General features: G+C 41.8%; 1 protein-coding gene across 7 annotated transcripts in view; it reads right to left on the bottom strand.

Annotated features, from left to right (window-relative positions):
• The window catches only part of pcm1 (pericentriolar material 1), a 173,252-nt gene that overhangs the window by 3,841 nt on the left and 155,999 nt on the right, over positions 1-13,412 (bottom strand). For 5 of the 7 annotated variants that reach the window (XM_059648029.1, XM_059648026.1, XM_059648033.1 and 2 more), the window contains 2 exons: positions 9,817-9,912; positions 489-606 (listed from right to left, as the gene is read on the bottom strand). In XM_059648029.1, the coding sequence (XP_059504012.1) occupies positions 489-606; positions 9,817-9,912 (214 nt within the window). The remainder of the gene's footprint in view (positions 1-488; positions 607-9,816; positions 9,913-13,412) is intronic. The other 2 variants (XM_059648031.1, XM_059648042.1) reach the window with 1 other exon arrangement.

Here is a 13,412-nt window from a genome sequence, read left to right as displayed (position 1 = left end):
TGAATAGTTCTGGTCCCAACATGGACCACTGCAGAACTCCACTAATCACTGGCAACTGTCCTGAAAAAGACCCCTTTATTCCTATTCTCTGCATTCTGCCAGTAAGCCAATTCTCTACTCATGTCAGTACCTTGTTCAGAATGCCATGTGTTCTCATCTTATTTAGCAGCCTCCTGTGAGACACCTTGTCAGAAGGCCTTCTGGAAATCCTAAAAGATCACATATACTGGCTCTCCTTTGTCTAACTTGGTCATTAATCCCTCAAAGAATTCTGAGAACCACTCAAAATTCTACCTGAATGATAATTTTGTAACTGTTTCTCCCTAAAGCATCTTGACATGTTGCACATCAGGACTTTGGTTTATGAAATTGGTTAAACTATTACCCAGGAGGAGGTAATAAAAAATCCAATATTGCCTGGAACATCACTGAGCAAAAAAACTACAAAATGCAGGCAAGTTATTGCAAAAATCTAATTCACATCTTACCTGGTTCTTTTAGAGTATCCGAGTTGCCTGCAAGCTCTTGTGCTCCATCTGCATTCAGCAGAACGCAAGCTAAATTGTTATGCTGCTCTTCTTCAGAAATTCTCCTAACCAATTCATCCTGTGGATATTTGAAAACAAATTATGGTGCATGTTTTTAACTTAATGCCCATTAATATCTCTAGTCAGTTATCTCAGGTCTCAAAGTTCAATTTAAATTTATGGGCACCAAATTGGGAACGTAGTCAACTTAGGGATGGATTGTGCCTAAATAAAAGGCAACATTAATAACATAATGCAGAACAGACATAACATATGAACTACAATATAGCTAAGTGTGACACAGTTCATCTTATCCAAAAGAATAAAATTCCTGTATTCTTTTCAAAAAGAAGTGCTCAAATGGGGTAGAGGGTCAGAGGGATTTAAGGATACTGTAAATCCTCACTTAAAGTTGCAATTCTCACAAATGCAAACATAATTTTATGAGAAACACCACTCACTCCTTTGGACTGTGCTTGGAAGATAATGTACAGATTGAGAACTGTACCGTACATATTTAGAAATGGAGACAGTACTAAATCTAAGAGAAACTGAGCAGTTAGTAGGCACTTAAGGATCTTGCTCTGTTGAAAAAAACACTTTAAAAGATTAGGCTCAGATGGTTAATATTTCTGAAACTAAAATAGAAACAAAATGACCTTCAAAATAAGATGTTAAAAATATATAAAAGTACTGTAAATACATGTTGTTTTAACTGAGTATGATTATTAATTACACAAGTTTCATTTCGTGGCAGCACTGGTTACTGTGGGTAACATTATCTGCACTGACCAACTTCTGTCACTAGGTATATCACAGGAATTCAGTGCAAGCTCCAAATTAAAGCCAGGTGAAAAGCAGACAGTGTGTATTTTAATGAAAACAGCAGACACAGACTGGCGATAGAAACTGGAATGGTGAAGAGGGATTGAAAGCAGGGGCATGAACCAGTGGAAGGCAAAGGCACTGCCGGACTCAATATGGGGCGGAAGCATGGGGAAAAAGTCTCGAGAGCATGCAGACCCTACAAATGGAACTTTGCTACAAACATTAAACTGATACTTTCAAAGTTAATTGAGAAAATTGTCACTATTTTACAAACAACATTAAATCAAGACAATCTTTTTTATTCACTCATGGGACATGGGCATCACTGGCTGAGCCAACATTTATTGCCTACCCTAGTTGCCCTTGAGAAGGGAGTGGTAAAACCGTTGTAGTCCATGTGCGGTAGGTAGACTCAATGTTGTTATGAAGGGAATTCCAAGATTCTGGCTCTTTAACTTAGCCAACTTTAAATAGGTCCTTGCTGAACAGATTAATCAATCATTAAAAGTGCAATGTTAATGAAGTTCATATTGAGGGTGATAGAATACATTAACCTTACAGACAATGCTGCTGAAAATACAGACAAATGTCAAAATTTGCATCCATCAGGGTAATTTGCAAGAATACAGTAAAAGGGAAAGCCAATATGTCTACTGAAGGACAGGTACTGCTGTTTGGTTGGCAAGTATTGCCACGGAGATTGCAGCAGTTAATGACTATTGACTGTTAACTGCCAGGCTTTGTTTAATTTTAAACAGGCATGTTGACTTAGTTCAGTTAGGGCAGTGGCTTCAGCAATTAACTGGCAAATAGCTGCTACCTAGTTTGTCGAGATGAAGCAGGCGCAGTGCATACACATTCTTATGGCAGTATTTAAAAGGACTTATGTATTGATAGATGTGGCTTGCAGTACATATTAATATGAAAATTGGTAGGATGGTAAATAGCGAGGAAGATTGCTGTAAACTGCAGGAGGATATCAACGCACTGGTCAGATGGGCAGAGCATCAGCACATGGAGTTCAACTTTGAAAAGTGAGATAATGCACTTGTGAAGGGCTAACAAGTCAAGGGATCATTGTATAAATGGTAGGAGCCTGGAAAGTACTGAAGATCAGAGAGGATTTGATATGCATACCCACAGATCCCGAAAGGTAGCAGAGCAGCAGATAATGTTGTTAAGGTGGCATTTGGGAGACTTGCCTTGTCTTTATTAGTAGAGGCATTGAATGAAGGAGCTAGGAGATTACTTTGGAATAAAACACAAAATAGACTGATTAAGCCACAACTGAAGTACGTCAGCATTTCTAGCCACCACAATATAAGGAAGGATGTGATTGCACTAGACAGGGCAGACAGAAGATTTAGAACATAGAACAGTACAGCACAGAACAGGCCCTTCAGCCCACAATGTTGTGCCGACCATTGATCCTCATGTATGCACCCTCAAATTTCTGTGACCATATACATGCCCAGCAGTCTCTTAAATGACCCCAATGACCTTGCTTCCACAACTGCTGCTGGCAACGCATTCCATGCTCTCACAACTCTCTGCGTAAAGAACCTGCCTCTGACATCCCCTCTATACTTTCCACCAACCAGCTTGAAACTATGACCCCTCGTGCTAGCCATTTCTGCCCTGGGAAATAGTCTCTGGCTATCAACTCTATCTATGCCTCTCATTATCTTGTATACCTCAATTAGGTCCCCTCTCCTCCTCCTTTTCTCCAATGAAAAGAGACCGAGCTCAGTCAACCTCTCTTCATAAGATAAGCCCTCCAGTCTAGGCAGCATCCTGGTAAACCTCCTCTGAACCCTCTCCAAAGCATCCACATCTTTCCTATAATTGGGCGCCCAAAACCGGACGCAGTATTCCAAGTACGGTCTAACCGAAGTTTTATAGAGCTGCAACAAGATCTCACGACTCTTAAACTCAATCCCCCTGTTAATGAAAGCCAAAACACCATATGCTTTCTTAACAACCCTGTCCACTTGGGTGGCCATTTTAAGGGATCTATGTATCTGCACACCAAGATCCCTCTGTTCCTCCACGCTGCCAAGAATCCTATCCTTAATCCTGTACTCAGCTTTCAAATTCGACCTTCCAAAATGCATCACCTCGCATTTATCCAGGTTGAACTCCATCTGCCATCTCTCAGCCCATCTCTGCATCCTGTCAATGTCCCGCTGCAGCCTACAACAGCCCTCTACACTGTCAACGACACCTCCGACCTTTGTGTCGTCTGCAAACTTGCTGACCCATCCTTCAATTCCCTCGTCCAAGTCATTAATAAAAATTACAAACAGTAGAGGCCCAAGGACAGAGCCCTGTGGAACTCCACTCACCACTGACTTCCAGGCAGAATATTTTCCTTCTACTACCACTCGCTGTCTTCTGTTGGCCAGCCAATTCTGTATCCAAGCAGCTAAGTTCCCCTGTATCCCATTCCTCCTGACCTTCTGAATGAGCCTACCATGGGGAACCTTATCAAATGCCTTACTGAAGTCCATATACACCACATCCACAGCTCGACCCTCATCAACTTTTCTAGTCACATCCTCAAAAAACTCGATAAGGTTTGTAAGGCATGACCTACCCCTCACAAAGCCGTGTTGACTGTATTTGATCAAGCCATGCTCTTCCAGATGGTCATAAATCTTATCCCTCAGAATCCTTTCTAACACCTTGCAGACGACAGACGTGAGACTTACCGGTCTATAATTGCCGGGGATTTCCCTATTTCCTTTCTTGAAGAGAGGAATTACATTTGCCTCTCTCCAGTCCTCAGGTACGACGCCAGTGGAGAGCGAGGATGCAAAGATCTTCGCAAGTGGCGAAGCAATTGCATTTCTCGCTTCCCAAAGCAGCCGAGGACAAATCTGATCCGGGCCTGGCGACTTGTCAATCTTAATGTTTGACAAAATTTTCAGCACATCAGCTTCGTCTATCTCTATCCATTCCAGCATGCACACCTGCTCTTCAAAGGTTTCATTCACTACAAAGTTCGTTTCTTTCGTAAAGACAGAAGCAAAAAACTCATTTAGGGCTTCCCCTACCTCCTCAGGCTCCACACACAAGATCCCTATGCTATTCCTGATCGGCCCTACTCTTTCTTTGATCATTCTCTTATTCCTCACGTAAGTGTAAAATGCCTTTGTGTTTTCCCGGATTCCTTCTGCCAAGCCTTTCTCGTGCCCCCTCCTGGCTCTCCTCAGACCATTTTTGAGCTCCTTCCTTGCCTGCATGTAATCCTCTCTAGCGGAACTTGACCCTAGCTTCCTCCACCTTATGTAAGCTACCTTCTTCCTTTTCACTAGAAGCTCCACCGCTCTCATCATCCAAGGTTCCTTAATCTTACCCCTTCTTGCCTGTCTCAGAGGGACATATTTACTCATCACTCCCAACAACTGTTCCTTAAACCGTCTCCACATGTCTATAGTTCCCTTACCATGGAACAACTGCTCCCAGTCCATGCTTCCTAACTCATGTCTAATCGCATCATAGTTTCCTCTTCCCCAATTAAATATCCTCCCATTTTGCCTAATCCTCTCCTTCTCCATAGCTATGTTGAATGTGAGGCAGTTATGGTCACTATCACCAAAATGCTCTCCCACCACAAGATCTGATACCTGCCCCGGCTCGTTTCCGAGCACCAAGTCTAGAATGGCCTCTCCCCTCGTCGGCCTGTCAGGACACTATCTGTGCTGCAGGATCTGAATTATGAGCAAAGATTGAAGATGGGATTTTTTTTCCTTGGAGCATTAAAGTGAAGGAAAGCAGTGAAGGTTGAGAGAATGTCTACTAGAGGTGTACAAGATCGGGTTAATTGGAAGGACAATAGAGTCATACAGCACAGAAACAGACCCTTCAGTCCAACTCATCCATGCCGACAGTCGCCCAAACAAAACTAGTCCCATTTGCCTCCTAGCCCTCGAAACCTTTCTTGTTTGCCGACCCGTCCAAATGTATTTTAAGTATTGTAACTGTACCTGCATCTACCACTTCCACAGGTGGTTCATTCCACGTACAACCTACCCAGTGTGAAAAAGTTGTTGCTCAGGTCCCTTCTAAATCTTTCTCCTCTCACCTTAAACCTATTCCCTCTGGTTTTGTACCTTCCTACCACAGGGAAGAGGCCTTTGCTATTCAACTTATCTATGCTCATGATTTTATAAACCTCTATAAAAGGTCACCTCTCAACTTCCTATGTCCAGTGAAAAAAAGCTTCAGCCTATCCAACCTCTCCTAGTAAGTCAAACTTTCTAGTTCTAGTAACATCTTTGTAAATATTTTCCGCACCCTCTCCAATTTAATAATCTCCTTCCTTAAAGTTTTTGAGATTTGTAGCTTGGGTCGAGGATGAGGTTGCAGACTTGCTTGCCGAGCCAGTGTGTTTGACTGCAGATGTTTTGACATCCTGCTGGGTAACATCATCAGTGCGCCTCCAGTGAAGCATTGGTACTTGGTCCCCCTTGTTATTTATATGCCTCGGTTTGCTGGGATGGTTGGTATTAATTTTGGTTGTTTTTCAGTGATGTGTACATTGGGTCCAGTTCAATGTGTTTGTTAACAGAGTTCTGGTTGAAATGCCAGACCTCCAGGAATTCCCTGGCATGTCTCTGTTTGGCTTGTGTTATTATGGATGTGCTGTCCCAGTCAAATTTGTGTCTTCCTTTGTCCATGTGTATTGAGATCAGTGAGAATGGGTCGTGTTTCTTGGTGGCTAGGTGGTGTTCATGTATCCTTATTGCTAGTTTTCTTCCAGTTTGGCCTATGTAGATATTTCTCACAGTCCTTGAATGTATTTTATATAGTACATTAGTTTTATTGGTTGTAGGAACAGGGTCCTTTACATACAATGTTACCTTGCAGGGTGACAAAACATCTGCAATCAAACACACCGGCTCAGTGAGCAAGTCTGCAACCTAATATCCTTCCGATAGCAGGGTGACCAGAACTGTAGTTCTGCGGAATGTTCACTGGACCCAAAATGTTAAGTCTGTTTTTTATTTCACAGATGCTGCCAGACCTGCTGAGCTTTTCTAGCAATTTTGTCTGTGACCAGAATTGTATACAGTACTCTAAATGTGGCCTCGTTAACATCCTGTACAACTTTAATAGGATGTCCCAAACTTGAGTTTATGACTGCTCGGGTGAAGTCTGAAACAGCGAGGCTTCTTCTTAAAAATCAAAAAGATTGGATTATTTCTTTCTTCTGGATTGGAGAGAGACACCACATGAGAGTCATAATCATTTTACAGTATTGCATTTTTGCCAAAGGATGTGAATATGCGATTCTGCCTATATTGAAACAGTTGATTTTTTAAAAATCATTAATGGGATGAGGCTATTGCTAGCTAGACAGCATTTATTGCCCATCCCTAATTGCACAGAGGGCAGCTCAGAGTCAACCATAATGCTGTGGTTCCAGAGTTATATGCAGGCCAGACCAGGCAAGGATGGCGTTTCCTTTGCTAAAGTACATTAGTGAACCAAATGGGTTTTTCCAAAATAGACAACGGATTCATGGTTATCATTAGATTCTTAATTCCAGATACATAGAACATAGAACGGTACAGCGCAGTACAGGCCCTTCAGCCCACGATGTTGTACGTGGAATAATCCTAATCCAAAATTAAAATAACCTGACCTACATTCACTGCTGTCCATGTGCATGTCCAGCAGTCGCTTAAATGTCACTAATGACTCTGCTTCCACGACTACCACTGGTCAACTATTCCATGCGCTCACAACTCTCTGGGTGAAGAACCTCCCTCTGACATCTCCTCTATACCTTCCTCCTAACACCTTAAAACTATGACCCCTCGTGGCAGTCAATCCTGCCCTGGGGAAAAGTCTCTGGCTATCGACTCTATCCATGCCTCTCATTACCTTATAGACCTCAATCAGGTCACCTCTCTTCCCCCTTCTCTCCAGAGAGAAAAGTCTAAGGTCAGTCAACCTCTCCTCGTAAGAGGAGCCCTCCAGTCCAGGCAGCATCCTGGTAAACCTCCATTGCACCCTCTCCAAAGCCTCCACATCTTTCCTATAACAGGGCGACCAGAACTGGACACAATATTCCAAGTGTGGTCTCACCAGGGTTTTGTAGAGCTGCAGCATAACCTCGCGGCTCTTAAACTCGATCCCCCTGTTAATGAAAGCCAAAACACCATATGCTTTCTTAACAGCCTTATCCACCTGGGTGGCAACTTTGAGGGAGCTATGCACTTGAACACCAAGATCCTGCTGTTCCTCCACACTGCCGAGAATCCTGCCTTTAATCCTATATTCAGCATTTAAGATCAACCTTCCAAAATGCATCACTTCGCATTTATCCAGGTTGAACTCCATCTGCCATTTCTCAGCCCAGCTCTGCATTCTGTCAATGTCTCGCTAAAGCCTGCAATAGCCCTCGATACTATCAACGGCACCTCCAACCTTTGTGTCATCAGCAAACACACTAACCCACCCCTCAACCTCCTCATCCAAGTCATTTATAAAAACTACAAACAGCAGAGGCCCAAGAACAGAGCCCTGCGGGACACCACTCAGCACTGACCTCCAGGCAGAATACTGACCATCTACAACCACTCTCTGCCTCCTGTCAGCCAACCAATTCTGAATTCAGACAGCCAAATCACCCTGTATCCCATACCTCCTGACTTTATGAATGAACCTCCTGACTTTATGAATTTTTATTGAATTCAAATCCCACCAGCTGACATGGCAGGATTTGAACCCAGGTTCCCAAAACGTTATCTGGGTCTCTGGATTAACAGTCCAGTGATAATACTAGGAGGCCATTGCCTACTGTGGTTAAATAATCAGTAGTTAAATAATATTTTATCTTGTTAGGTGTTTCAACGAAGTAGTTCCTCTGTACTTCAACTGTTGTAAGAATAAAGTGTGCTTTGATCAAAGCCTAGTGGTGGGTCAATCGAATCACATCTAGAACACAAATCTTACACTTGCCTTTAAATAAACATAAAAGTTAGGGTCTAGGCTATCTCCTTACAATGTTTTTTGGGTTTTGGGGACTTGTAGCTTGGTCCATAACAACAGAAAGGCACATTATCATCTGATTGGTAATAAACTGAGTGGGGAATATATAATGAAACTTCACTGCCTGACGTAGTAGGACACACAAGGTAAACATGCAGGTGCAGCAGGCAGTGAAGGTGGCAAATGGTATGTTGTCCCTCCTAGCAAGAGGATAAATACAAGAACAGGTATGTCTTGGTAAGACCACACATGGAATAGTGCATGCAGTTTTGGTTTCATTATCTGAGGAAGGCTGTTCTGGCTATGGAGGGAGTACAACAAAGACTGATTCCACAGATGACAGGACAGCCGTATGAAACAGGGTAGATGCAGGAAGAATGTTCCTCACGATGAGGGAGTCCAGAACCTGAGGTCATAGTCTAAGAATATGTGGTAGGACATTTCAGCCCAAGATGAGGAGAAACTTCTTAATCTAGAAATGGTGAGCATACAGAAATCCCTATCACAGAAAGCAGTCAAGGCCAAATCATTGTATGATTTCAAGACGTTGGATTGGGCCTAAAGGCATCAACAGATATGGGGGGGAGGGTCAGAAAAGCAGGAATAGCCTACTGATTTAGATGATCAGTCATGATAATAATGAATTGCAGAGCTGGCTCAGCCAAATAGCCTAACACTGCTCCTATTTTCCACATTTCTATTTGAAATTTAAGCAAAGCCTGGCGGTTAACAGTCAACCAGTAACAACGGCCACATCTCCTCTGCAACACCTCTAACAATTTCAGACCATTTGCCAACCAGTCAACATTTTCCTCTCAATGTGTAAAAACTGTTTTTTCCCCTTTTTAGCATTATTATGAACTGTCCTAATCAGTGCAAAATAACAGCTTTGACAAAATGTGTTTATTCTCAACAGTACTCAAACATGGTATTCAAACATGCCTATGGATAATCTTTTCTTTGTATCATGAAAATCTTAGAGGTACTGGAGAAGTTGCAAAGAAGCTTCGCTAGAGTTCTAATGGAATTGAGGGGCCATATCTATCAGGAAAGATAAAACAGGACAGGGATCATTTTTACCACAAAAAAAATCTAGGAAATCTTCACGATTAAAGAAGGAATTGTTAGAAATAACGTACAGAAAATGTTTCTGCTTGCAATAAAGACCAGAGTAGGGCCATAAACAGAAGATAATCTACTAAATCCAATAGGGAATTCAGGAGATATGTTTAACAGTGATCAGAATGTGAACTCACTATGACCAACAGAAATTGAGATAACAAATGTAAGCACATTTGGGGGAATTTAAAGAATATGGGCAGAAAGGCACAGAGATTATGTCAATCAGGTCAAAGAAACAAGCATGCAAGGACGCTCATGTGAAGCATAATAGAGCTATTAGGCTGAATGAACCAGTTTCTATACTGTATATGCTATGTAATCTCAGTGCAGCAATTACCTCAGAGAGGGCTGAAAGACTTGGAGGCACGTTTTCCACTTTAACAAAGTCATCTTCATCTGATTTCTGGCTCAGGTTGCCAGATCCAGCTTCCTGCTGAAGGGAGTAGAAAAATACATCTAAGTTTTTGTTAAATCGCATACGTAATTGGGTAAAATTGAATTAGAAACTGAGTTTGTTAACATAAGAATGGCAAGAACCACTTCAACACAATGCAAAAATTTAACTGAACCAATGGAAACATCATAGGACATAACAGCACTGTACAGGCCCTTCGGCCCTTGATGTTGTGCTGACCTGTCATACCGATCTCAAGCCCATCTAACCTACACTATTCCATGTACGTCCATATGCTTGTCCAATGACGACTTAAACGTACCTAAAGTTGGTGAATCTACTACCGTTGCAGGCAAAGCGTTCCATTCCCTTATTACTCTCAGAGTAAAGAAACTACCTCTGACATCTGTCCTATATCTTTCACCCCTCAACTTAAAGCTATGCCCCCTCGTGCTCACCGTCACCATCCTAGGAAAAAGGCTCTCCCTATCCACCCTATCTAACCCTCTGATTATTTTATATGTCTCAATTAAGAGACCTCTCAACGTTCTTCTCACTAATGAAAACAGCCTCAAGTCCCTCAGCCTTTCCTCCTAAGAACTTCCCTCCACACCAGGTAACATCCTAGTAAATCTCCTCTGCACCCTTTCCAAAGCTTCCACATCCTTCTTATAAGGCGGTGACCAGAACTGTACACAATACTCCAAGTGCGGCCGCACCAGAGTTTTATACAGCTTCACCATAACCTCTCGGTTCCGGAACTCGATCCCTCTATTAATAAAAGCTAAAACACTGTATGCGTTCTTAACAGCCCTGTCAACCTGGGTGGCAACTTTCAAGGATCTGTGTACATGGACACCGAGATCTCTCTGCTCATCTACACTACTAAGAATCTTACCATTAGGCCTGTACTTTGCCTTCCGGTTACTCCTACCAAAGTGCAGCACCTCACACTTGTCCGCATTAAACTCCATTTGCCACCTCTCAGCCCAGCTCTGCAGCTTATCTATGTCTCTCTGCAACCTACAGCATCCTTCGTCACTATCCACAACTCCACCGACCTTAGTGTCGTCTGCAAATTTACTAACCCATCCTTCTATGCCCTCATCCAGGTCATTTATAAAAATGACAAACAGCAGTGGACCCAACACCGACCCTTGCGGTACACCACTAGTAACTGGTCTCCAGGATGAACATCTCCCATCAACTACCATCCTGTGTCTTCTTTCAGCAAGCCAATTTCCGATCCAAACTGCTATATCTCCCACAATTCCATTCCTCTGCATTTTGTACAATAATCAAAAGAAGCGAAAAAAATCTAAGCAGATTTAAAGATTACACTTAAAACAGCCACCTTCCAAAATAAAATAAAGAACTGCAGATGATGGAAACCCAAGACACACAATAACAGAACTTGTTGGATAAACTCAGCAGGAGCAGCAAAATCTGTGGTGAAAAAACAGAGCTAACTCTTCTTCAGAACTGACAGTAGCTAGGAAATGATCTCTATTATGCTGATGACAGGGGGCTGGGGGAGGGTGAGGTTGATGGAAAATCAGGGTGAGCAAATAGGTGTACAGAGACCCTTCTTCTACCCGATGACAGCCCACCTTTCAATCATCAGTTTATGCATGCAATTTTCTTGAGCAGTTCATCAAATCACAGAAAACTGCACAGCAGAAGTCCATTTGATTCTCAACCTGTGTTGGCCATTTGAAAGAACAGTTGTGCTGAATCTTAGCATCCTTGCTTTTCATCTCTCACCCTTCAAATTCATCTCCCTCCAGTATTCGGCCAACTCACTGAAAATAATTTATGAAATTGATGTCCATCTCTATGTAGTGCACTTCATACCTCAATAACACATTTCACCTCTTGATTTCTTATTTTTATTTCTTCTTATTCCATGCCCTCCTATTATTGATCTACTTACCAAGACTTTTACCCCTATTTACTCGATCAAAATCCTTCATCTGGAAACTTAGGTTAGCTCAACCCTAACCTTTCTTGTTCATGAACAACTGTACCAAACTTTCCAACCTCTCCTCATAACGGAAATTCCTCATCCTTGAAAACATTCTAGTAAACCTCCTTTACAACCTATAATAGTCCTCCAGTACCTTCAGAACCATCCTGTAGTGTGGAGTTCAGCATGGCCTGCATTATGCTAGCTAAGGTCTAACCAGATTTATAAAGTTCTAAAGTGTTTGCATTTATGTTTTATGTCCCTCATTAAGAAACAAAATAACCTGAATGCTTTGTAACCTCCTTATCAACGTCGAGGATTTGTGCATGTGAACTTTAAGGTCCATTTGCACTGCATTAAAAATTTATCACTTAAACTCTACTGTTCTTTCAACATTCTTTCTCCCAAAAATCATTACCTCAGAACAGTAACCAATTGGTATAAGGATGCCTTCAATTCTAGTCTGTGGATGATGCTAGGACCTCTAGTTTGACAGATGCTTGTTTGAAGAGTCCAATTTATTGAATATTTATTACGATCTTGGAGAGACTAGATATACCCTAGCTGTTAAATACAATTCAGGCCAATCAATGCCATAAGTGTCCAGATGCAGATATTCATTGATCTGTCAGCCTTAAGGACATAAAAAGGCCTTTAGTGCCATCCTGTAATATGTTAATGTGCCAACAGTTTTACCAAGATCTTGGCAGCAACTAGAGTAAATGCCTGCCTAGTAACACCCAATTGAAAATGGTTGTATTTCTCATGTACATAGTGTTAATTTTTAATTTGATTAATGCAGTAAAACGCACACATTTCTAGTGGACATATTTTTATTAATTTAGAAACTTGTGCAAAGATCCTCTGCAATAATCATGGTGGTAATTGTGAATGAATCATCAAATTTTGCAGTGTTTGGTCTTTGGCAATGGGCGATACAGCCATACTGACCAAACTACAAAGCCATTCAAATTGTTTTTCAGGCTAAGGGGAGTACGTCAGAGTGTACTCAATGCAATCACAGCCTTTTTGAATGAACAAATTCTACACAGTTGTCTTGCTGCTTGCATACTAATATATTTAATTCTGCCTGAATCATTCTTTGTCTAACTGACTCCCTAGAAAGATAAGAATTGATTGCTGATTACCACATAATGTAGGTCAGCCTTTGCTTCTCCTTTCTTGTCCTGAAAGGATAGTCTATTATTACTCTTCCTGAAGGTTTTTCTCGCAGTGTCGATACTTTAAATTCTCAAGAAACCTAGGAAGATCAGAATGTTGGAAATTCTATCTGCTTAATGTACCCTATGATGGGGGTAGTGGATTATAATAAAACTTCAGACAAGAATTCTGATGCAAACAGCTTCATAGAATCACAACAGTGGTGAATCAGGCCATTTGACCCCTCAGGTCCACATCAACCATCCAAAAGAACATCCCACCCATACATATGCATCCCTGTAACCCCACATTTCTCATGGCTCATCCACCTAGTCTGCACACCTCAGACTGATGGAGAAAAACCAACTGTCCCAACAGGCATATTCTAAGCTTTACTACAACACAATTGTGG

Source organism: Stegostoma tigrinum, chromosome 1, assembly GCF_030684315.1.
Source record: "Stegostoma tigrinum isolate sSteTig4 chromosome 1, sSteTig4.hap1, whole genome shotgun sequence".
Classification (NCBI taxonomy): domain Eukaryota; kingdom Metazoa; phylum Chordata; class Chondrichthyes; order Orectolobiformes; family Stegostomatidae; genus Stegostoma; species Stegostoma tigrinum.
The sequence above is the reverse complement of the archived record's forward strand: the minus strand, read 5'-3'. Positions and strand labels throughout refer to the sequence as shown.